The sequence below is a fragment of the Misgurnus anguillicaudatus genome, chromosome 9, assembly GCF_027580225.2.
Source record: "Misgurnus anguillicaudatus chromosome 9, ASM2758022v2, whole genome shotgun sequence".
NCBI lineage: Eukaryota > Metazoa > Chordata > Actinopteri > Cypriniformes > Cobitidae > Misgurnus > Misgurnus anguillicaudatus.
The window spans coordinates 33,878,318-33,905,613 of record NC_073345.2 but is presented as its reverse complement, the minus strand read 5'-3'; the positions used below and the strand labels follow the sequence as shown (position 1 = coordinate 33,905,613).

General features: G+C 37.2%; 1 protein-coding gene across 1 annotated transcript in view; it reads left to right on the top strand.

Moving 5' to 3' along the window:
* The window catches only part of dym (dymeclin), a 90,589-nt gene extending 63,879 nt beyond the window's left edge, over window positions 1–26,710 (top strand). The window contains exons 14-17 of the mRNA XM_055179747.2: window positions 5,063–5,162; window positions 16,189–16,371; window positions 16,459–16,572; window positions 25,341–26,710. Coding sequence (XP_055035722.2) covers window positions 5,063–5,162; window positions 16,189–16,371; window positions 16,459–16,572; window positions 25,341–25,490 — 547 coding nt within the window. The 3' untranslated portion in view covers window positions 25,491–26,710. The remainder of the gene's footprint in view (window positions 1–5,062; window positions 5,163–16,188; window positions 16,372–16,458; window positions 16,573–25,340) is intronic.
* Window positions 26,711–27,296: the final 586 nt, after the last annotated feature.

Here is a 27,296-nt window from a genome sequence, read left to right as displayed (position 1 = left end):
TTCCATTGGCTGTATTTTCAATTTGCATTGTCTGTTTGCGCAATTTGAAGTGTATTGGAAATGCAAATAGTGATGATGACTGCTGTTTAACAAGTACAATTAAATCACAAGAAATACATTTCTTGGTATCTAAGGGGTTGTGTACACCAAAACTTTTAAACGCGGCTGAAAACGCCTGGACAACGCCGAATGCCAGCTGTTTTTCAACTGAGTGCCAGCTTTCTTCAGCTAAGCGCTTTGGTAGCTCTGATACGTCAGCTGTGAGACGGTTGGTTGCAGTGATACTTGTCCCGCCCCACCTCCATTGTGATTGGACGGCCGCGTGAGAACTGACATTGACGAGCTGAGCTTTTCTTCCAAAGTTGAACATTTTTCAACTCTCGGTGCTCAGCGCTGAGGGCAGAAAAACCACCGGGCGCCAGTTTTCAGCGCAGAAGAAAACCGCTAGCTGCTGGCTTATTTGAAAAACACAGCTTCCATTGAAAACTATTGAAAACATGCGCCAGCCGCAGGCTTAAAAGCTTTTGTGTGTCCAGCCCCTAAATCACTTAACTCTTTCCCCGCCAGCATTTTTTAAAAAGTTGCCAGCCAGTGCGAAATTTTTTTATGATATTTTGAATATATAAACATGCAATATATCAAATGAAAGAACAGACTCTCTGCTTTCAAAAAATACCAAATTCAGAGATAATTGCGTTTTTGTGAAACACTTTTGATAGATTTAAGATTCAGAGCGATGATCAAAACATCCACGGAGTTTGAACTGTTTGTCCTAAGGGGTTGCTTCTGGGTTTTATAATTTGGCAAAAAGCGCCACCTGGTGGATAATAGCGGAAATATGGATTGCCGGAAAAACTCGTCATTGGCAAGGAAGTGTTTCTCTTAATTTGCTTAATTAACGCATCAATGGCGGGGAAAGAATTAAAGAGACACTCGATTCATAGATTCGCAATTTTTTTATTTACTTTTTGAGTTTGGTGGCTCCTCAGCTCATGTGGCCTCACTAGAGAGTAAAGTGACCATTGATAACACACTTAAAAAATCTAGACAGAAGTAGAGGGTCATCTAGGTATTTTTCGCCTAGTGTTACTTTTTTAAAAATTGGACATATTACACGTCTCGCATACTGATTTTTACCTACTATATTGTATGGAAGCAGTGATTTCGACGTTGCTTATAACACAAGATGATAAATGTTTTATCTGTGAGCTTATGACAAAAATGATTCCCATAGCAGTGATTGTGTTCCATTAAGAAAATTAAATGATCGATACTGCATGTACATATAGTCTCGCTCACACGCAGGGTAATAAAATATGATTGATGTCTAATATGAGTTTTTTTTTAAGGAAATTCATTTTTCGAGTTAATCCAGTAAAATGTCCTAACCTTTGTTAAAAAAGATGTTCAGTCAAAAAGATGTTCAGTATCAAATTTTGAATTGCTTAATATTACTTTTGTTCTATTTGTCTCATTGTCAAATTTAAAGAGAGATTTATTTATGACACTTATAGTAGATCATCCAGCATTAAGCAGGAATAGTATGGTTATATGCAATTCTGAGCATCCCTAAGGATAGGACTTTAAGAGTATATACAATATATGTGTGCGTGTGTGTCGTATGACTGAGGTCAAGGCACGTGCTGTCCTTTAGTGATTGATAAGGTCATCCTTATGTGACGCATTAATCCTTCCTATCATGTCTGCTGTTCTCAATCATCTCACATGTTCTGCATGACGTCTTCAATTGCCTTTTAGTCTCACCATACTCTGGTAGATGGGAAGCATTTGAAGGTCATTGTAGTGGGGGTGTAGGACCATGAACCTATGATTCATGCCTAATATTGCCTTTAACATAAAGCATCCCACCGGCTCATCTCAGTATGGCTATTTATCTCACGTTCCTACAGGGTGTAAATGCAGGTGAAATGTGCACATATGTGTATTGATGAATAAAATGTATTTTTATTAAGCTTAAACATTTATTTAGCTTTCTGTTATGCATTTCAATGTATATGTGGCGTACGATGTAGAGCTGCAACTAACGGTTAGGTTCATAATCGATTAATCTGGCGATTATTTTTCGATTATTCGACTAATCGGATAAAAACTTAAATGTTTACTCAATTAGATTTTTCATAAGGCACTAAATTGGGGTATTCACGTGTAGAAGTGTACTTTTAAAGTGCAAAGCCACTCACTACTACAGAGTTTTACTAATATTATCTTTTTCTTAATAATTAAATGCTTTTAAATAATTAAGCATCTTTAAATGTCAAAACATGAACAAACAAAACAAATTGAGTCTTTACAGATGTGCGGATGAGGAAATTTAGCTACAGATTAATAAACTAATTTTAACTTTACAACTTGATGAGTATTATTATGTGTTATTAACAAATTAAATAAGCCATTACACTGCAAAAAATTGTTTTTTAAGAAAAAAAATTCTTAGTATTTTTATCTTGTTTTCTGTAAAAATATCTAAAAATTCTTAAATTGAGATTTTTTCTTGATGAGCAAAACGACAAATGTAAGTGATTTTGTGCATAAAATAAGTCAAAAAAATAAAAAAAAGTGTTTTTCCCATTGGCAGATTGTTTTGCTTGTTTTGTGCACAAAATCACTTAGATTTGATATTTTTGGTTACTAGACTTATTTTCTTGAGTCGTTTTGCTCATCAAGAAAAAGCATCTTAATTTGGGAATTTTTGGATATTTCTACTGAAAACAAGACAAAAATACTAAGATTTTTTACTTAAAAATCATTTTTGCACTGTTACATTTAATAAAAACCTGAATTTCCCCCTTACTTTAAAACAGATGCTTAGTTTTTGGTTCAATACTATTTTGATGAAAACTTTACCACAATTAAATAAATACCAACTCACTTATAATAAAGGACGGGCAACACTTTACATACAATAAGGTTCATTAGTTACCTACATTAGTTAACTAGTGAACTAATAATGAATTGCACTTATACAGCATTTATTAATCTTTGTTAATGTTAATTTCAACAATTACTGACACTTTATTAAAATCTTGTTAACGTTAGTTAATGCACTGTGAACTAACATGAACAAACAATAAAAAGCTTTTTTTCTATTAACTAACATTAACGAAGATTAATAAATACTGTAACAAATGTATTGCTCACAGTTTGTTCATGTTAGTTAAAGTGACACCATGTAATTTTTCAACCTTCATAATACATTTTCAAGACCCTTGTGATAGTACATCGACTTTAAATAGGTTGAATGACATGTCTACCATAGCCTGACGGGGTCTGTATCACTTTTACTCGTATTTTAAAACTTAGGGTTTCTGGTAGTAACCAGAGCACAAAACAAACTACAAAATTCGACTGCTTTACGGCATACGTCACTTCCTCCACACAATTTGTTTTTAACGTGAATTTTGGCACAGTCTTTAGTGTCATGGACCTATGACACGGGCGACCCGGGTTTGATTCCCCTTTAAGGCAATTTTTTATATAAACTGTTGATTCATACATAAATGCGATGTTCTTTATAAATTACGGCGATTATATTGCATATGGTTCCCTGTATTCAGATGCTGTGTTCACGTATTTACCTTTCTTTTACTGTGTCTATGATATTTACATACAATCCATGTTGCTATAGCACTCAAACTTGCTCACAGTGTAAAACCAAACCCTATTCATTCACCAATCAGATCCGAGCGTTTCTCTCTTCTCTCTTCCTCATTTGCTGCGTTCCGCTGTCACTCGCGTGACGTATTACAAAGCGGCAGACCTAAACGCATCGGTTTACTTGGATTTGGAGCGATTTTCACACAAAAAAGAGGAATAACGAGCGCCATTGCGGAAAATCCTGGTGGCGAGGGAGAGAGAGAGGATGCAACAATATTTGTTTGGAAAAAGGCAAGGAAATACGTCTGGTCGTTTCTGAATTGGAAGGCTGCAGCCTCCGGAGGTCAAATATGCAGGCTGCACACGTCATCAAGCCTGGGTTATTAAGGTAAACTGAGCATTACATTCGCAAGTCATAAGCATACTGCAACAATTTACGATTCACTAAGTATAATAGTCAACTTTGTAATTGTTAATATTGTGAAATAAGACAGTCTTGATGACGTGTGCAGCTTGGGGATAGGACATCCGGAGGCTGCAACCTTCAGATTGAGAAATGGCTTCTGCCACGACGAGTTCCTCATCAGAAAGTTGTAACATGACTGCGTTTCTCCCTGTTGTCTCAAAATGTTGATCGTTTAGCATTTTAAATGTTTAGTTTTTAGTTTAGTTTTAAGGTTGGCCAGTTCCTTTCCTTTGCGACAGTGCTGCGGCGCTTGTGGGCTCTAGGGGCGCTAGAAGTGAAAAATACGTGTCTAGCACCCCCTAGTGGCCAAAAGTTTCATGGTGTCCCTTTAACTAAGGTTAACTAATAAACCTTATTGTAAAGTGTTACCAAAGGACGAAATGAAACCTTTATTAACCAACATTCGTTTGTGCTTCTGTTTCCATCATTGTCCTGTCAGGGTTGCCAGATCCACGTTACAAAACCAGCACAATGGCCATTCAAAATGAGTCCAAAATGACTATTAACAGCCCAAATACCAACATCTAATGAACCAAATCCTTTAATCTTTAACCAGCAGAAAACATCAACCTGTGGAAACGATTTAAAGTTCCCCAGTTCAGAACCTTGCCGAAAGGCTGAGGACCTGGCAACGCTGCATTGCTTTTAAACAAGCGCGTCAAGAAGAAGCACCTGATAAATGTGCAGCTCACGTTTTATGAAGACACAGCGCCTGACTTTAATTATAAGCGCACAGGTCGCGCTGTATGAAGCACGCGTGTCCACGCTGTCCGACATTGGTGTATGAGCATATGACGTCACAGACTAAATGATTTCATTAACGATTTTTATCGATTTTATTGATTAGTTGTACAATACTTCAGTGTTTCTACAAAGTGGAAAAATGTTTACATGCAACCTCATGGTATAAGTCACAATCACATTTATTAAATTGGTGACCCATGTTACTTCACTACCTCTTATCATCTGTTTCTCTTTCAGCTTGTTTGCACTGCTGTCAAAGAAGCACAATAAAGTTTTGGAGCAGGCGACTCAGTCCTTGCCTATGGGAGCGGATGATGGGACGATTCTGCCCGATTATGTAAGTTCTTTATGTCCCTGCGGAGATATTGATATTGCATGATTTGTTGACTCATTGATATCCGTATTCACTGATTAACATACTCATTTAAAATATGTTTTGTGCATTGTGCTTTTTTAACACGTATGGCTGCGTCACATTTATACGCTACATTTTATGATGCTTCCTAAATTGTAAAGAGTCAATTCTTTATGAATCAATAACGTCTTTAAATGCTACTCGCAAGACTAGATGTTTCAGCATTATTATGAGGTAAACAATTTTATCACCTATCCATTGGGAGTAATGGGGGGAGGCACTTTTCGGGTTCGACCCTAGAGGTGCGTCATCAGACCTGCCAGACCACACTCAGGGGAGAGGGTGTGTGTGTGTGACAATAGAGATGTAAATGGAGTGTGTACTTGTGTGGAGTCTTCAGTTCAGTGTGTAACCTTGATGTTGTGTGTGTGTGTGGGGGGGGAGTTGTGTGTGTGCCTCAGGCTGGTGTCTTGCAGATGTCTGTTGTGTGTCTGGGTTGGTCAGACTGCTGTCTGCTGTCCTCATTAGATATCACACACGTCCTTTGTGTCTACTGCTCTATTCACATCTATTCCTCTTCATCTCTCCATCTGTCTTTCTATTCCAATTTCAGTTTAAAGTACCTGACTGGCATAATAATGTTTAGTTACAATTTTTCCAGGATTATGCATAAAACAAGTTAAATATTCACTCTAAAGCTGGGAGTATAGTAATTTTTTTATCATTTGACTTAAACTGTACATAGGCATTGAACGCATGCAATACCTCTCATGGCCTACAGGGGTTTGTAGGGAGCAGTTATGTAGATCCCATGGAGTGACGCTGTAAGTTGTAATGTAAACATCATTGTACTCTTTTATGATACACTGTAAAAATTTTGTTAAATCAAGAAATATTTGTATGTTACTTTAACTTAACAAAATACGTTAACTCTTTACCCGCCAGCGTTTTTAAAAAAGTTGCCAGCCAGCGCCAGCATTTTTTATGATTTGCACAAAAGTTTAATGCCTTCCAGAAAATGTTCTTCTTTAAATATATAAACATAAAATATATCAAATGAAAAACTGACCATCTGCTTTCAAAAAAATTTTTTCATCCCATCTTTATTGGTTCTCTTTTATCACCTCTCAAATATGGGTAGGTTTCATCAAAAATACAAAATTTTGAGCAAAAAATCTGAGAAACTTCTTTTTTTGCTAGAGATCAGATTCATAATGATGATCAAAACATACACAGAGTTTGAACCGTTTGCCTTAAGGGGATACTTCCGAGTTTTATAAGTTGGGTAAGAGTGCCACCTGGTGGATAATAGCAGAAATACGGATTGCCGGAAAAACTCGTCATTGGCAGGGAAGTGTTTTCTCTTAATTGATGAGTTAACTCGTCAATGGTGGGGAAAGAGTTAAACAATTTCAACTTGTTTTTCTAAGTTATGTCAACTTGTCAAAACTTGACAAAGATAACTTGACTTGCATAATTAACTCTTTCCACGCCAGCTTTTTTTTAAGTTGCCAGTCAGCACCCAGATTTTTTATGATTTTTCACATAAGTTTAATATTTTAAATATATAAACATACAATATATAAAAATGAAAGAACAGACCCTCTGCTTTCAAACTAAAAACTTTTCATCCAATTTTCATTTGTTCTCTTTTATCACCTCTCAAATATGGGTAGGTTTCTTCAGAAATACCAAATTTTGAGATGATTGCATTTTTGTAAAGGACTTTTGTTGAGTTTTTTACTGTTTTTGGACCAGTGGATGCATTAGTGATTTATAAGTTGTGTAAGAATGCCACCTACTGGATAATAGCGAAAAAATGGGCAGGGAAGCGTTTTCTCGTAATGTGATTAAGCGAGATAACTCGTCATTGGCGGGGAAAGTTTTAAACTTCATGCTGCATTTTTTTTTTACAATGTACAGACTCCATTGTCGATAGCTTGCGTTTCAATCCATTTTATTTATGCAGTTTTTCATTAACTACCTTGTGAATTGGTGCCCACAGTGCACGATTGCCTCTTTGTGGATAAATTAATTGCTGTAACAAAATGAAATGTGCATGTGCGATTTGCACATACAAAGTAAAAAAAAATGGGCATAAAGAAGGCGTACTATTCTGATGACGAATTTTTTTCGTACAGACCCTCGCATAAAAGTGAACTATACCAGGCTTTTACTATCTAGATACTGGAATTTTGTATTTATTTTCATTATGCTGATCAGGTCAGAAGAGTCTCTTGTGTTGCAAGTGTGCGGTCACCCAAACAGTTTCCACATTGCTGTGATCTTCATGGGAAGGATTTCCTAAACCACACTTATCAAGAAAGAGTTTAGACTACATTGGATTTCGCAAGCTTTTCTTGTGTCATATCTCATAAGACAAACATTCACACACACACACACACACACACACACACACACTGGTTTTGTCTGCCGGGTTTGTTATCACCATGGGATTTCCTTCATTTAATGGGAACAGATACACGCCGTTTGTGATTTTAATGGTATTGCTTATCCATTATAATCCTCCCTCATTTTCCTGTAAAAATTTTAATAACTTGTTGAGCTTGTTTGTTTGCATATAAATGTATAAATGTAAGCGTAAATGTGGGCGCCGCCATCTTTGAGCACCATCTTTGAGCTTTCCTGTTTATGACTTTTGGTGAGCCAGTAAAGCTAATGGTAGTCTATTGCAAAGGACACAAGTGTGCCATTTTGACTGGCTGTTTAATGTTTATTATGAAATCCAGGAAGACCGACATAATTTGTGCAGTTAGGGGTTGCCATAATAGCAAATACAAACGCAGTAAATCTCTACAAAACATTTGTTTTAACCATAATACATGCACAAGAACTGAATGTGTATGTGGCGCACGTGCATCTATTAACTGTATCCACATATCCATCCAGTATAGAACTGCCAGTAAACAATAAATACAATAATTGTTTAAAAACAACTAATAGCATGCTGATAAAAATATGCTGATTTAGCTGGTTTATTTATTCTGCTGCTATATATTATTACAAAACTGTGATTACAGTACAGAATATATACGACATAAACTGCTTAGTTAATGTTTATAACTGTGGGTTCACACCAGATGTGAGTTCAACGATTTGCGCGAGAAGATTACATACAAAGTCAATGCAAAGACGCGATCAGACACTTCCTCGCGTGGGGCGATGCGGATGATGCGATATGGGTGGCGCATTTGCCGCGAAAACATGCGCTATTCACCTCAAACGCGTCTTCGCCCAAGTTGAAAATATTAAACTCGGGGGAAAAAGTCGCATGACACGAAGTTAAATCCCGCGAGTAATCTAGAGCGAGTAACGCGATGCCCCGCATCTGGTGTGTACCAAGGTTATAATCGTTAACGAAAACGAACGAAAAAACGAAAACTAGGTGGGGAAAAACATTGTCGTTAACTGAAATAAAAATAAAAACGAGGCATTACAAAAAAACGATAACTAACTAAAACTGTAATGTGTGCCTGGCAAAACTAACTAAAATAAAATAAAATTATAGATTAAATGTCCTTAGTTTTCGTCTTTGTTAATGTCTTTCATAGAGCAAATTACGTTAAGCTTCAAATTCCTTTCCATGCGTCTCTCACTCGCGCTTCACACACACACATTCGCGAATTAATGACTCATTTAAGTTGATTCCTTACAGGGTGTTGCAAGTAAATGAGTCTTTTGAGTCGATTCTTTACAAAGCAAACGGGTCAAACTGTTTGAAGTGGTTCGCGAATCAGTTTAAATGAATTGTTTCGATCGCTGGAAAAACTGAATCGTCTGATGCGGTTTTGCTCGTGTCTAGAAACACGCAGCACATAAAGAGTGTTGGATTACGTGAATATGATTTAACTAATCTTTTAACTAAAAGCAAAGCTTCACACGTGTACCCGCCATTATATATGCGCGGACCTGTTCGTCGTCAGAAACATTTAAACGCGCGCAACCTCCAGAAGCACTGTGTGAACACATGACTGCATGAAGAAAGTCCATCTATGATTGACGTTTGATTCGCTGTATACTGTACTGTGTATAATGTAAGTGCTCACAACACCCACACACACGTGACATGAGATTCACAACATAAGAAAACATGAGTTTTGTCTAAAATCAGTTTGTATTTCATGTAAGTGTAAACTGTCGATGTCCTCAGACCATCTAAGAGATTTTCTGAGTTAACTTTAATATGCATAACTGAATGCAAAACTGTGTCGGTTAACTTGTCTGATATTTCAGCTATAAGCTGTATACATCAACCTTAAGACACAAGTTAATTTCATAGAAATGCTTGTCTATTCTGTGCTTGTCTAAAGTATTCTTTAATATGTAATGTTTGTGTATTTTGCAATTTTACACATACATAGCCTACTGTAGGCTTACGTGCATTTCAAAAGTTTTCAGACAAAACATGCAAAAGTCCTCAGTTTGCTGTGGAGTCAAGAAATGTCTAAACATTAAAAGATGAATAAAAAAGTACAGAAATGTCACCTGTTTTAACATGCACAATATTCCAACTCAATGACACAACACGTTTGTATTTTAATACTATCTAATGTGGCCACATTGAGACCATTGACTCAGAAGTGTTCAAGTAATGAACTGTGTCCTAATGCAGTGGTTCCCAAACTTTTTCAGCGTGCGGCCCCCCTTGTATACGATGCATTCCTTTGCGCCCCCCCCCCCCCCCCAAAGAAAATTTGTGACAAAAACTGTTATAAAACTCATTTTACTAAAAAAAAACATTAAATTATACTAAAAAGTAATGCTTTTGGTAAGTAGCCTTATTTTTTTAGGTTTAATTACACAGAATTCCTATAAAATTAATGTATTTCATAAAATGTCATTAAACTGGGGCCCCCCTGGCACCATCTCGCGGCCCCCCAGGGGGCCCCAGCCCCCAGTTTGAAAACCACTGTCCTAATGCATTAATTGTTCACACACATACAGTATGTAGTGTCAGTTTGATCCATTTATTTCGAGTTTTGCGTTTGGGCACAACATACAATTCAGCATTAAAGGCTGTTTTTCTTAGTTGTTAAAGCATGTATGTGTTGAAGGTTAATAAAATGTGACTTCTGTACTTCTGACACACTGATATTCATCTTACCAATTTCTGGTCTCCACAGCAAACTTTTACTGTCCTGATCCTTGTGGTGTGTACTGTGTGTGCATGTATATTTTTTCTCAAGTAGAAGTAACTTGCTACTTGAGTATTTTTTTCTTTAGTTACTTGTAGTTTTACTTGAGTAAAGTTTTTGTCTACTCTTTCCACCTCTGGTTATTTGTCATGTTCTTTTCTCAGATTGAGCTCCCTGACAATCTGACAGAAATGTCTTGTTGTGGCTTAAAAATGGGTTGAATACATGCGGTTCATGTATGTCTTCTTTAGTCTGTTGGCTCTTTAAGTTTTTTACTGGCACACATCACATCTTACTATGGAGTGTTGAACTTGAGACTGTTTACATATTTGTGCCCATATGTACATTTTATGAACTGGTTTTATTTTTGAATTAATATTTTCTAAAATTGTATGACGTTTTTGTTGAGTTATTATCACACAATTCTTTTTCTGACCTTTTTTAATTCTTGCCCCTGACAAATAACCCAAATTACGAAAAAGACTAAAACGAACACTAAAACTAATAAAAACTAAACTAAAACTAAGCATTTTCATAAAATAAAAACTAAACTAAACTAGCAAACCCACTTTAAAAACTAATTAAAACTAAACTGAATTTGAAAACAAAAAGTCAAAACGAAATAAAAATAAAAACTAATGAAAAATGCAAAACTATAATAACCTTGGTGTGTACGTAGCATAATAGTTCGTAATGTGTTTGCGTGTACTTTTGTTATGTTTTAAATGAAAAAGCAAATACTTTAAAAAGTAAGCAAATAATTTCATAAGCTCATGTCTCCACAGTGATGGAATAATACACTCAATACATGTAGTAGTTTAATATGTTTATTATGGTTTGTTCAAATAATTTACAATGTGTTGAATGAGAAAGATACTGCTGACTGTCAGACTGCGTGAAGCTTGATGTGTCACCATAAAAACAAGTCGATTAAAAATTGCTGTTTAAAAAACTTCACACCAGAGGGACAGTTGTGACATTTTAAAGATGCAATTTGTATTATCTGCGCCGCTAGATGGCGCCAGATCAAATCAGTAACAATGACGTTGTTTAATGACGCTCTGAAGCAGCGTGGAATTATGGGATTTGTAGTCTTTAACTCAACCGCTGATGGCCATCAATCAGACGCGAAATCACGTTGACGGATAAGGTAATTAAGTCTTATAAATGTTGCGTTTGATGACATTGTTTACTTCATTATGTAATTCGATGGTTAACACAGCACAGAATTAAGTTTTCAACTTATAATCTACAATGATTTTTCACATAATGTATTGACAGTATAAATCTTATTGTGAAGTGTCTTAAAATGACCATTTATATTGCTGTACAATACCTCTTGATGTGCATATCGTCCGCGGGAAGACGCGCTGATTACAATCTACACACTTATGTTGTGATCAATATAATAGCATACGTTTTTTGAAGGGTTACGAATCAAAACAACTTACCCATCGCGTAAAACACAAGCAGGATCAGAATCTCTGTCTAGTTAAATGTTGTCGCAAAGCTCTCTTTATCCAGATAATGCAACACCAAATTGATCCTCATTCTTTCTCCCGTTTTGTTCCAAACTCTTCTTGGGTCGTTTGGTTGGCCCGTATGCTTACGGGAGCTGTCTTTGCTGACAGACGGTAAAGAGGAATCCATAAGTCCATAAGCAAGCGTGTAGCTCAACAGGTGCTAACGTGTAGTTCCGCATTTGTCCACGACACTGGCTGCGTCCGAAAACTCAAGGCTTGTTGCCTTGCTCCCTCATGAGGAAATGACTTCGGAGGCATGACGGCAGCTCAGAGAAAGGCTTTTGGACGCACTTCAAAGGCAGCGTGTTTGAAATATAAACAGAGAGTGCCTTTATGATAACTAATCACATATTTGAAAACTACAATACTAATTTCTCGCTAGAAATGCAATTAAAATGTGTAAAAAGTGAAAATATACCCTTATTTACACTAAATTTGTGCTCCAGTCGCTTCCTTGGCCGCCATTTTATTTTTTTGAACTCGACCACTGTTGTCATGTGGTTTTTACATCAGTAAAGGCGGTGACGAAGGATCACATGGATATTAACGTCATTGACAGGAGACTGCACTGCCCCGTGTCAATGTTTTAAATGGAAATTTTCTCACGGTTTACAAGTAGTTGAAAACATTACAGATATTAATAGTAATCAGCTGGACAAAATATATAACACTGGCCTAGTGTTTTTTGGACAATTTAACTGCAAATATCGTACAAATTGCACCTTTAAACCACCGCCTGAAAAGTTAAAAACACGAAGTCTTGGTAAAATCCATGCACAACCTCTCGAATGACTTTCCCATTGTAAAGATACTGGTATGTCTCTGTGCTTTTATATTTGCGCATTGAAGACCCATCACCTCTGATCAGCAACACTAAATGATTGAATATATCTTCATATATCAAGCCACTTCTTAATTTCATCCTCACACTGGTTCATACATGGCAGATGTAGTAAATATTTACTGTTTAAAACATGTTTTATGCGTGCTCCAACTACACTGTTTTTTACCGGCTGGCTATTGAACAGGAAGTCTCACACAGGAAGGGAAATACGTCATATCACTCACTTCCGCGTTCGAGAAAAAGGTGGATAACACGTCTTAACGTTATAACGTCTTATAACCAAAGACGTTCTTCACCTGTAAGAGAAAATGGTACAGCTTGGTTATGTTGATCATTACCTGTCTGTTGCCATGGTGACCTCACAGCATCACTGTAAGCTTAAAGCATTAGACGTGACCTAGGACCTCAGCCTGAGAACCTATGGCCTTGTAACCATAGAGACAAGAGTCTCTTACTGATGCTATTGACATCTTTGTCATTAGCTGACCGTGCGCATACACACTCTTTCTTTCTCTCTCTCCCCTCCCTCTCTCTCTTTCTTTCATGTAAAATTTGTGTTGTTTATTTTTTGTATTTGTTTTGTTGTTATTCTAATACTGCACAACAACACTCTCCTACTCATTCCCAGGCCTCTTTTTTGTGTGAAGAGTTAGGATCCGCTGGTCTAGACAAGTATTTCCCGTCTGCATGCACTTTTGTTATTAGTGTAAGGGTTTCATAAGCATCTACTTGAATTTGGTTAATAACACTGGCGACAGTCTCCCACCCTGTTAATATTCCCGACCGCTGCGTCCGCACATCTTTCCCACGTGTAGGGGGTCGTCATGGGAACAGAGGGCAGGAATTTATTTCGTCTAATGGCAGGGAAAGGTGTGAGGAACGGGGAGCTGGGCTTACTTTATAACCGCAGACATCCCATACGTCACAGAAACAACCCATGTTTTTCGCTCTCTCTGTTTGTGTTATAAAAGAGTTCCTGTGTGTGTCTCATTGAGTATTGTGCTGATGTGAAGACTGGTGGTCTCAGAGTGACTCCAGACTGTCTGTTTTGACCACTAACATCACCACAGATATTTCCCATCTCTCTATGTCCATCGAAAGCCTTTATAAACATGCTTTGAACATGATGCATGAACTGTATGGGTGCGCGGGGCAAAAAGTAATGCGGGGTTAGTTGTAACACAGACTGTTTACATTGTTGCACAAGGTTGAGCGTTTTGATTTTCCGGTATTTTTTCACGCAGCCAAAAGACGATCTCCCGCAAATTATTGGAAATGTATCATGTTTTTCCAGAGAGTTATTGATGAACAAGTGTTTTGGTGGCATGTAAGTACATTTTTTATCTCATGTTTTTTTTTTCGGTTTCTAAGTTGGGTGTGTAAGATACCAAATCCAATGCTATGTCATATTAATCAGTGTCTTGTTGACTAAAACATTGTTTTGAAATAGATACCTGTCTATTATAGACAGATATATAAACAATATCCACTTCAAGTGTATAGACAAAATAGTATTGAAAAATTTCCCTGCAAATTTATTTTAAAGTGTTACAACTAACCCCCTGCCTGTTACAATGAACCCCACCTATGGGGTAAGTTATAACGTTTGCACTTATGTCATGTTTGGTGTAATTGTCCAAGAATGTAAAGTAACAGAAACAAACTTCAAATGTTTATTTATAGCAGAGATGTGCGTATTGCTTGTGTAAAAATATTTTTTGAATGATTGAGCCAAAACCAAAAAGCATTAGGTTGTGATTCGGCCGAAAATGGCACAAAAGAGCATTTTCAGTTTTCGACCGAAAGACTTGTATCACCGGTTGAAATGTTGTGATGACGCAAACAGAAACCGCGACCTGCACGTGCTTGTCTGAATCAACATGTGTCTGGTGTGGACGTATTTAACCGCTAAAAGGCGCTAAAGTGGGCAGCTTTCTGTACGCACAGAGGCACATGCGGTTGAATGTGTCAGACGTGATTGATCAGAACCCTTGATGTGTAAACTTTAGAGAGATTTGCGCTAATGTGTCTCATACTGTCCTTTAACATACATTTGGCGAATAACGCAATGAAAAACAACGTAACATTTTTATGTGCTGCGCTTTTTGGGATTCACCCTCGTTCTCTGTGTGCGTGCGTGTTTAAGGGCAATCAGTAGTGCACATACGAGAGAGACGCGTTTCAAAAAACAAGCGAACATAAAATCTTTCTGTTATTGACAGGGCACATACAAACAACATGATCTCCACAGTATTCTTTTTCTAATAAAAACAAAATGTTTATGTCTTAAGTGTATGTATAGATTACAGTCAGAAACCAGTCTGTGCTAATTGTTTTTAAAGAGACAGTTACCTCAATTAACCTACTTAAAGGAATATTCCATTATCTTAAAAGAAAAATCCAGATAATTTACTCACCACAATGTCATCCAAAATGTTGATGTCTTTCTTTGTTCAGTCAAGAAGAAATTATGTTTTTTGAGGAAAACATTGCAGGATTTTTCTCATTTGAATGGACTTTAATAGACACCAACAATTAACATTTAACTCAACACGAGTGGGACAGCAGCAGCCGGTGCATTCGATTCGCGGCCGCGCGCTCGGAGCAGATACGTCACGTGTCACGTCGTGGGCAGGTTGTAGGTAACGGAGGGAGGGGTATGACAGCGAGCTCATCAGACGTTTCCTAAAAATAAACATTGTTCACGAGTCGCGCGGCTCGAGTCGAGTCTGAAGTCTTTGAGGGTCGAGTCTCAAGTCGAGTCTGAAGTCACTGTGTGTGCGACTTAAGTCGCACTCGAGTCCGAGTCTCAAACTCGAGTCCCCATCTCTGCCTACTGGTAACTTGTTTGCCACGTAGCAATAAAAAATATACTAAAAACCTTGATTATTCTGGTTAGTCACATTGTACTGCTATTATTTTGAACAATACTGTATATTGATACAGCTAACTATCGTGACAAATTTTTCCACGATAGTGTATCGATATTTCAATCTCTAGTATCGTTTTTTCCCCCGAAACATCAAATTCCTCCGCCGCTGCTGTAGTTGTCACTGTCCAGTCATATACGGCCATTCGGCCAATGTCTCAGAAGTTAGTGAGACTGAGAAAATGGCAGAAAATTTTAAAAAGCCTGCAGCTTTCAAAGACGACTTGTGGAAGCACTTTGGCTTAAAAAAAGTTTAAAAAATAAGCTTAATTTTTTTTTACATTTTTGATAAAAAAAAGAAAAAGTATTGCAATGTATAGAAACATGCACTGCATTGCATCGCGATACATTGTATCATGCTACATGTATTGTGATATGTAATGTATCGTGATGCCCAGCCCTACATGCAACCATGAAAAAGGTTGACCAGCCAGTCCACAGCCATAACCCATTAATTCATACACACATAATTGACCCTTAAGACGTGGTAGGACCAGTTTGAAGGGTGGAATGATGGTTTTGTTTGTTTACTGATACTCTCATATGTATTCCTCAGGCTCAGGATCTGAATGTCATTGAGGAGGTGATCAGAATGATGCTGGAGATCATAAACTCCTGCTTGAGTAACTCGCTTCATCACAACCCTAACCTGCTGTACGCTCTGCTGTATAAACGTGAACTTTTCGAGCAGTTCCGATCTCACCCCTCCTTCCAGGACATCATGCAGAACCTCGACACGGTGAGATCTGGGTGATACAGTAGCTCTGTGGTCCTGATGTTGCAGTAATGTTGCCGTGGTGACGACGTGTGTGTTTGTGTCTTGCAGGTGATTGGTTTCTTCAGTCAGCGTCTGGAACAGGCAGGAAGTGATCTGTCAGTGGAGAGAGTTCAAGAGGTCATCAAGAAGGGCGCTGCGGCTCTACCCAAAGATCGACTGAAGGTACGATTACGTTTATACTTATGTATAATTAGTGTTATCGCGGTACCAACATTTCGGTAGTCGGTAACTTCATCCTTGCAGCACACTATAATGACGATGAATTTGACTTTGATCCAACATATTTGACTTGACTATTACTTTTAGCCCTGTGAGGAATTTTTGTTGATAATATTGACAAATTTTTTAACCAAGTAAATCCAAATGTAGTTTTATGGTTTTAAGACAAATGAATCTTAATCTCTGGTTGAATAAAGCTGCTTTTGCTTCAAAGCACCCGAGTGATGGTGACTGTAGGTCAAATGTAATCTTCATTATCACAAACGACTCCAGCGGGGTCGTTCATTACGCCTTTACAAGACACGGATGTAATGACATCAGGACGTGACGCACATACACTCTCATATCTGCTACTGATATACTGGATTCAACACAAATCTTCAGGACCCATCCTTACCCACAATCCCCTCTGCTCCTACTAAATCACAGGACATGTGGCCGGCGTGTGGCGTTCATCCGTCGTTTAATTGCATGTTCAGGGTTTTAGATTTCACAGATGACATTTATCATTTTTATGATCACGTGAATGAGGCTCAGGAAGGAGATTTTCGACAGTAAAAATCTCATTCTGGTTCTTTCCAGTGAAATTGACTTTTAACGATTAATGTGTAAACCATTCAAAACAGCTTCCAGATGAAGTGATGATGAAAGATTTCACAGGTCATGTGTAACTACATTACCCATAATCCCATTAAGATCTAATCGATTGGATCATTGTTACTATTGGTATGGAAATTTTAGTGTAAAGCATTGAAAAAGATGTGAGTTTTTCTCTCTCTAGACTCTCAAACAACTTGAAAATATTGCATCAAACTAAAGCCCTTTTCACACAGACATTCCATAAAATACACGGATGCTTTATTCCAGTTTTCAGACATTTGTCATCGTGATTGTATATATGCATTTAAAAACACCGTTTTGAGGAGATGAACGATATATCTTGTTGGGTGACGCGCAGGCATTTTTGTTTACTATAAGCTCAAATGAGCACGTGATGCAATATTTTTTATGCTGCTGAATGATCTCCGCTTCAGCCCGGTAAGTGACGAGATAACTTACCTGATATTTGCTTCAGTCCAGTCTGCTGACATTTCTCATTGTAAATCAGGGCTCAAAGTTTTATTCGAGTTTTTTTTTTTTTAGTAGGTAGCACTGGTGCTCCCAAATTAAAAAGTTAGGAGCACCAGCAAACATTTGGGAGCATCCATTAAAAATTATAGAAGCACCACAACTTCATCATTCTGAAGATTAAAAGCTTGAACAATCAAACTTGATCTTAAATTATTTGCCACACACGTGACTTGTGCATGGCACATTTTTAAAAAAGCTGTTATGCTTAATGTGAAGATTCATGGGGACCTATAAAACATTTTAAATTATTTATTTTTAAATTCAGTTTTTTATTTTCACAAATCCCATTTTTTCTGTTTTAATTTTCTAGATTCTGGATTCACTTTTCATTTACTTTATTGGTTAATTACATTTTACTTATCAAACAGTATGTTTAATAAACTGAATTCACAAAATGTAAATCTTTTCTAAAATAATCAAATAAAAATAAAACAAATTCATTAATTTTTATTTTTTGTCAAAGTGCTGCATAACAAAACCTTGTTTAAATTAAAAATGAAAGTACAAACATTTTGAAGGTAATTATATTATTTAAAAAATGAAAATATATTTTTTAATTTTTTTTATTATTTTAAAAGTAGATTTTACCAAACAATAATTATATATTTCTGTCAACTTCATTACTTTTAACAGACTTTTATTTTGACTATCGCATTTCTCAATTTAACAATGAAATCCGCGTGAACTCTTGAATATGATCTTCACGTTTTCGTGTCCTCGGGTGCTAAAAAAGCACAAAATGAAGTCATCCATGTAAAGATTTATTGCTTTCGATATATGCGAACGTTTAATAAAGAAACGAAAACAGGTCGCACCGCAACAATCATTTGCACTTGCACAAACGCTCCTAAATATATTTTGAGGTCGCGACAATTAAATTTGTGTAGCAATTTGTTGATCTCCATGTAAATCCGTCATTTTAAAGAGTTGAACCAACTTCATGTTGCCATGACACGCGCGTCCTCACTACGACACACCCCTTACAGCATTGTTTATGCATCTCATTTATTATTTCCTGATAACTGTTTCAATCTAGTTTGCAAAATTTCTCGTTGTTAATGTTGATCTGCAAGTAAATCTCTCGTTTTAAAGAGCTGAACCATAACTTTTGTTGTGATGACGCGGGCGTCACTAGGACACGCCCATTACGGCATGTTTCGGCTTGTTGTTCACACAGAGGGTTTTCCGTGTATCTTACTAGGTCCTCTTTCCAGCAACGATCTCAGAAGATTTACGTGACATGTTTGCGTTCTCACAGGCGCTTGTCTGGCAATTTTACGTGTATTTTCTGGGACCAAAGATCTGTGTGAATGGGGTTTAAGAGTAATCAATGAGTGTTAGTTGTTTTATATTGTGTTGTTATTACTTACTGAAATTTCTGTCATTTGCTTTAATGGCTAAGCTTTGGGTCGTATTTATAAGAGTTATAAGATCTGCATTAATAAAACAGCAAGAAATATATTGCCGTAACCGTGGGTTCACAACAGCCGCATTTGAGGCGTCAAAATCGCGTCTACCGCGCCTATTTTGCAGCTTGAACAGTTTGAGTTTACTCGCTTCATTCGTGCATGAAATAGAGACTTTCACGCGGAAATTCGCATCATGGGAGGGGCTTCTGCGACTCTGCTCGCTTCCTGTTATCACATCATTACTACAGCAAGCTCCTGATTGGTTAACGCGGCGCAATTTTCCGCCAAAGTTCAAATTTACACCTTGCGCATTTGCCACGGCAGTGCTCACTTCGCGGCATTCGCGCAAACTAGACGCACAATTGAGGCGGAATCGCGTCTACCGCGCTAACCTCCAGACACGCATCAACGCGTCTTCACATTGACTTAACATTGAAATCACTCGTGCTTGACGCCTCTACCGCGGCTGGTCTAAACGCAGCATAAGATCTATACAAACATTTATAGTTATTATATGGACAGCTGATTCACTCTCTACATGTCTTACAGCTACCTTAACCTTTAATGATTGTGTGTGCGTGTGGGTGTGTGTTTGTCTGCATGCGTGTATATAGGAGATGTGTGTGTTTGTGTGCGCGTGTGGATGTGTGGCGTCCCCCATGACTGAGATTACAAAATTCTTGTCTAGACACAGACTCATACACACACGCCAGCAATGCAGTGGGCAGTGTTTATCAGAATTGCACTCTCAAAAGAGCAACTGTGATGTTCCTGTCCTGGAACACAAATACACACATCATACACAGTCTCATCAACATCACACAAACATCACACACTCGAACAAACACATTACACACACATCATATACACACACAGCAAGGCAGCATGATTGGCCGGTCAGTCTGCCCCAGAGCTTTTCACCAATTTTCTTCCTTTATTTGTTCATAATCTCTCTCTCTCTCTCTCTCTCTCTCTCTCTCTCTATCTCTCTCTTTCTGTCTGTCTGTCTGTCTGTCTGTCTCTCTCTCTGTGTTGAATATAAACAGTGAAAGCAGTGTGTGATGTGTGCAGGGTAACAGAGGCGCTGGAATTTGTTGTGTGTTGTGTGGTGATAAGACAGAGACACTGTGGCTCCTATAAAGATGATGAAAGAGTCAACACTGACCTCACACATCACTCACACACATGCACATACAAACCTCATACAGGGCTGTGACGGTGGCAGTATTTTACCACCGTGATGGTAATGCACCAGTTTACTGTGGTGGTCATGGAGTATGTGGGTGATTCTCACGAAAACTTGGTTTTAAAAATGTCAAGCATGAAAATGTAAAAATTGCTTAAATTGCCTTTTTTCCCACCAGACATTGAAAAACAAAGTCTGGATTAAATGGGAACAATAATTTAAAAACGTTTACTTATCATTTAACACTTTTTGTAACATAATTTAAAAATTTGTCCTAAAAAAATCTCATTACCGCAACAGTCAGAAAACATCAACACTGACATATTTTCAAAATGACATGACAAACCTGAAAGAACATAATTTGGAGATTCTGCACATGCATTTAAAATCAAAGTATTATGCTTCTATTAATTTAATTAACATTTAATAAGCATCTGTTGCGGTAATGATAATCAAAATGTCGTGTAAGCATTCTGACAAGACAATATTTCAAATTAACTGTAAAAAAATGATCTTACCTGGTAGCCATCTTGAAGTAACTGGTCCATGTGCTTGGTCACTCAAAATCAAACTTTATTAAAATTCTGTATGTGTGCTTAAACTCTTCTCAAAAAGTGTTGCGGAGGATGAGAACATCAGGCATGGACACATCATTTTCCTAATTTTTCTTCATTATTATTATACATGAATATTCAGTAAATATTTTTTCTGTCATCTAAAGTAGTCTAGCAAAACATCCATTTATTTTTTTTCTTAATATTTTTTGTGTTAATTTGATTAAATTACAACAAAACGCATGTTCAAACACAGCCGGACACATTGCGGTAATGAGAATTTCAGCAGAAAATGAGATAAAATTTGCAATTATAAATTCTTATGTTGAAATCACACATTGTGCAAGGTAGAACTTAGTTTTGTGTTAATTCTGATGCTTTTTAATGTTACTATATTACACATTTTAAAGCTAAAATCATTAGTGCCGTGGTGTTTCAATGGTTTCGTGAGAATCACCCATGTGTGTGTGCGTGGGGGCGTGCACGCGCACATTGATGCATATGGGCTTAAATATAATGCATACATATATTTTAAAATATAAAAATGTAAACAAGGATCAGATATTCATTTGTTAACAAACGTAAGTCGGTGGGTGCTCTAGTCACATTTTCTGCGTAGTTTTAGACACAAAATGTAAAGTACCCCTTGTGAGATCCACCAATCAGAGAGGATCACGAATTTCCAAAGCGTTTTTGATTAAAATTGCGCATGTGTGCTTGGACATATTTTATGTAAATTTCACATTAATGAGATTGTATAATTGTCACTGCCGCATTCTAATGTATTGTTTCTGTTGATTGACAAGTCGGTTGAACTTGTTGTAAGAATTGGTCCAATTGGGCCGAACCTGACCCTTTGACCCGTCCTCGCTCATCCCACGCCACGCTCCGTGTCCTCCTCTGGATGACAGCACGGGTCAGTTTGCTCTGTGGCCTCTGAAAGCGACAGATGGACCTTCGGGCGTCCCGTGAATAGAGCCGCAGTGTAGCCGAGCCAGCAGACCCGGAGTCACGGAGTCCAGCCAAGTTCCGAGTCTTTTCTATCGAGTCTGATATGAAGGCTTTTCAATGCGGCCTCTGTCTCGCACAAAGAGAGCGCTGGGGAATATGAGAGGACCCGACTGCATTATTAATGCTGACGGACAGCTTACCTGCTGTTGATTTGCTCTTTGACTCACCTGAGCGTGGGCTCGGGTTGATGGAGATCGGGTCAGGTCACTGCCATCCTCCAGCTGCTGGTTTTGGCCGCCACGCTTGATCCTGTACGGTGTATGAAGGGTATTGTGAAGCTTTGAGTCGGATCAAGGTCAGGTACTCGTGCCGCTAGAGCCGGATCGGCTGGTCGTGTGATTTTATCCAAGAAGCGACTTACAGTGCATTCAAGTGAAACATTTTTATCAGCGTGTGTGTGTTTCCTGGGATTGACCTCATGATCGCTGAAGTATTTCACCAGAACTGCCTGATGAGAAATTATAGCATTTTTTTTGCTAAAGCATTTCAGAGGAATTGGGAGGTTTCATGCATCATCTTGGGATCTTTACATCCTGTGTCCTTTAAAAATGAAGTGAAAGACATGAATGAGGTCACGAGAAGGATCGGTGTTAGCCACACGCACAGACGCACAACTTCCTGTTTCCTTACAGTCTATTCAAGCTTCAAAGTGTTTGATTTATTTTTTCATCTTATGTCTAGAAGACAAATACAGAAGAAATATACGCTGCTGATAAAGTCCTATTTTATTCTAGTAAACACAGCAAGCTGAAACCGTGAAGCTCAGTCTTCAGTTCAATAACACCTCACGTCCTCACAGGAGAAATAAAGCTGTCGTCTCGTATTTAAGCCCTGCGTGTCGTTTTACCAGAGGTTAAGAGTCTTGTGTTTAAACATGAAGAGAAGCGTCTGAGGTCTTGCCGTGTGTCACATCATCAATCAAACTCAAGTTTATTTACCTCACTGCTGTGTGGAATTACACCTGTGTCAAAACTCGAACCGTTTCTTCTGAAATGAGATCTCGCACCTTGACACTTGACCTGCAGGTTTACTGCACTCGGTGTACAAGATACCATGTTGTGACTCTGTTTTTCAGCTCAGCTATGTTTACACGACAGCGATGTAGTAAAAAAACTTTAACTTGGAAAGATCTGCATTTATGTATCCACAAAGACAAATTAATAACGCTGTATTATGCCAGGCCAGTAGATGGCGAAGTTACCTTGTAAAAAACACCACACGCCTGCTAGGGGTGTAACGGTTCTGGGTAAAAATCCAAACCGTGCTGGTCACCTACCTGTTTATAATGAATGTTTGGGTGAAATTACAAAAACAGCTGATCAAAACTGCGGACATTGTTCGGCGCAAATTGCTCATGCTACTGTATGACATCAGGCATAATTTAGGAGTCCACATTATGTGCGAGTGCAGGTAACCGCGAAACAATTTAAACGGACACTCCACTTTTTTATTAAATATGCTAATTTTCCAGCTCTCCTAGAGTTAAACATTTGATTTTAAACTATTCAGCTGATCTGTCGCTAGCACTTTTAGCATAGCTTAGCACAATCCATTGAATCTGATTAGACCATTAGCATCACGCAAAAAAATTACCAAAGAGTTTGTATATTTTTCCTATTTAAAACTTGACTCTTCTGTAGTTACATTGTGTACTAAGACCGACAGAAAATTTAAAGTTGTGATTTTCTAGGCAGATATGTCTAGGAACTATACTCTCATTCTGGCGTAATCAAGGACTTTGCTGCCGTAACATGGCTGCAGGAGGCGTAGTGATATCGGGCACTGCCCGAAAATAGTCCCCTGGCTTTGAAAGTTACCAAGTGGACTATTTTGGGCAGTGTGTAATATCAATGCATTGTTATCAAAACCAGCACTTTGAAACCCCTCTTTAAACCTTAACTAATAGCATAGTAGCTATGTAGTCTTTGTTTGTACCCCTGCTTTGCTTTTTAGTTTCAACATTCCTACTAATAGTTAAAGAAACGGTATGTAAGAAATGTATACCAATAATCATAAAATGGCCCTGATATGTCACTAGACATTAAGAAATCATTTTCATTTCAAATACTTATATCACTGACAACAGTGGTCTGGCCAGGATATTGTCATATAAAACGTGGAGTTGGACCCCTTAACTGATGTTTATGGTGATTTATTTTGTGTATTGGCCACCAGTTGTGTGATTGCAGTACCAGTTTTAGCCACAAGTTTTGTGATTGCAATACCAGTTTTGGCCACAATCCTACATACTATTCCTTTAACTATTTAAGTTAATGTAGTTAAAGGGGTCATATTATGAGATTTTTTTAAAGATGTCAAATAAATCTTTGGTGTCCCCAAAGTGCATATATGAAGTGTTAGCTCAAAATATCTCATGGATAATTTATTATAACATGTTAAATTACAACCAAAAAAAATCTTAAATTCCTAAATTAAGATGCTTTTTCTTGATGAGCAAAACGACCCAATAAAAAAAATATCAAATTTAAGCGATTTTGTGCACAAAACAAGCAAAAAAATCTGGCAATGGGTTAAGCAAAAAATCTTGAACATTTTTCTTAAACACTAAATTCAACATATTTTTGTGCTTGTTTTATGCACAAAATCGCTTAAATGTGATATTTTTGGTCTAAAAACGAGATTTATTTTCTTGGGTCGTTTTGCTCATCAAGAAAAAGCAACTTAATTTAAGATTTTTTTATATTTTTATTGAAAACAATACATAAATGTTAAGTTACTACACTGCAAAAAAAATGACTTTGTTTCTTAGTATTTTTGTCTTGTTTTCTGTAGAAATATCGAAAAATTCTTAAATGAAGATTCCTCTTCTTGATAAGCAGAATGACCTAAGAAAATACGTCTAAAACTATACAATTTGAGTGAGTTTGTGCTTAAAACAAGCAAAAAAATCTTGAATTAAGTTTTCTTTTTTCCTAAACAATAATTCAAGCAAAAATTTCCCACCCCATTGGCAGATATTTTGCTTGTTTTGAGCACACATTCATTTAAATTGTATATTTTTTGTCAAAAAACTAGACTTATTTACTTAGGTCATTTTGCTAATCAAGAAAATACATCTTAATTTAAGAATTTTTTGATATTTATACTTGAAACAGGACACAAATACTAAGTAAGAAAGTCTTTTTTTTTTTTTGCAGTGTAGGTTGATCTTTTTCACATTTTCTAGGTTGATAAAAGCACTAGGGACCCAGTTATTGGAAAAAATCAGATTTTCACGCCATGACCCCATTAAGATTACAATAATATACTGTATAGACAAAGAAATAATGCTGAAATAGGTTGCTTCTGACAAAATGTAGTTGTGTAGCACTGTTCCTTGTACACAAATATGAATGCTTATATTGACAATCCAGCATTTCAGAGATCTTGTATGTTTGTGTGTGTGTGTGTCTCCTGCAGAAGTTTCCAGAGCTGAAGTTTAAATACGTGGAGGAAGAGCAGCCTGAAGATTTCTTCATTCCATACGTCTGGTCGCTGGTCTATAACTCCGGCGTCGGTCTCTACTGGAACTCTCAGGGCATCGAGCTGTTCAGCATGGACTCACCTTAAACCGAGCGTGTGATGTTGTGTGTACAGATGTGTGTGTGTGTATGCAGACGTGTGTGTTGGGCTTTTTTTTTGGACTGCCTACAGCTTTTAGTGCAAGTCGGACGTTGAAGTGCCTCTATGGTGAGCGTTAAGGAATGGTTTTCATATATTTTGCGTGTTCATGTGGGACTCCTGGGCTTCCATCCGTGTCTTTATGATATAAGGTTTACTCATCTCTGCGCAGCTAGCATGGGCTCGCTCTGGCTGCACTGACGTTTGGGAATGATACAAATACTTTTACAAATTATTACTTTGTAGTGATAATCAGAATAATTTAGTTTGTTTACTTGAGAGGGGTCATCAGGGAAAAAATAAACCAAAGCTTTTTCTCAGTTATTTGTTTGCTAATGCTGGGATTACAAGTAGACTTTGTTTTTTCCTCCCTAAACCCCATTATGACTATAATTATTGATATTATGCACAGATTAAACACGTAACGTATGTTTTGTTGGTTGTTTTATAGGACGCTTTGCTCTTTTAAATTAATTTATTTATTTGCTCAAATATTACTCTTATGTAATCTTCACATGACCGTCTGCACAAAGATAAACCAAACCTTTTTCTATATTGATTTCGATGCTCATTGTTTGCTGTTTATCCTCCCAATAGGGAAAATATACAAATTATTAAAACATATTTAGGTACTTGTATAATAAAATAGCAACATTTACTTGTAAATGCAGCCTGGTGTCTGATTTATGTGTATATAGGCTATATATAAATTTGGTAAACTGCATGTAGATGATATATAAACTGCATTCGTTTGTTTTTGTAATAGAAATCATTTTTTTGTATTCGTTGGGTTTGTTTTTATTTTTAGGTCAGATGATATCTTTCAGTATATAATGAATTGAGTTTATGAATTGAGAAATCAGCCACCGTCCTTGTTACTTCATTTTTTATCATTGTTACACAGCACAAACCAACCACCCAGAGATGTTGTTGCTCTTTGTTTATCTTTTATTTTCAGTATATAACATTAATTTAATTCATTGTTTAAATTGATCAAAATGGATGATGATTCAGAGTCAAGTTTAAGATGCATTTTTTCACACTTCAGTTAAGAATGTTGACTATAAAAAGCAGCTTGTTTTGCTTTCTGGGCGTCATTTTAGTTAGTTTCAGATTCAGTTTCTATAATGTTAATTACAACCAATAAAAAGCAAACTTTACAATCATAATTTTGGACATTTGTGTGGTTCTTGGTAGGGAACTTAACAAAGAAATTTGCTGAATAATGATGTTAAAGGTGCTCATTTTCTTGACCCCATTTTTCAAACTTTAGTTGCTGTTAAAGCAAAAATAATTCCTGCAAAACTATAAAGCTCAAAGGTCAATGCAAAGCAATATATTTTCTATAAAACAATTCACTTTTCAAGGTCCTCTACTTCTCATCTGTATGACAACAATATTTTGAATTTTTGATTAACCTGCGCCTACAGGAGAAGCTAGTAGAATGTTATTGACGCCATGCCATCAAGACGCTGTTATTTTCATCCCAGAGTCAAATCACCATTTGTTTGGTCTTTGCTGAGGACAGCATGACCTTTCCAGACAACGCGCACTAAGCCATAGACATTATATACATAGACACCTTATAGACTTAACCCTGCCTTTAGGAGCTGACGTATCGGCACGGCCGCCATCTTGTATAGGTCCCCAGTGCGCCCCCCTGCATCTATTACTGCTGAGGAATGTGTATCCCCAACTACAATTATCATAACTCTTTTTTTGTGATTGTTGCGGGAAAAAATCCTTGCTCTTGCG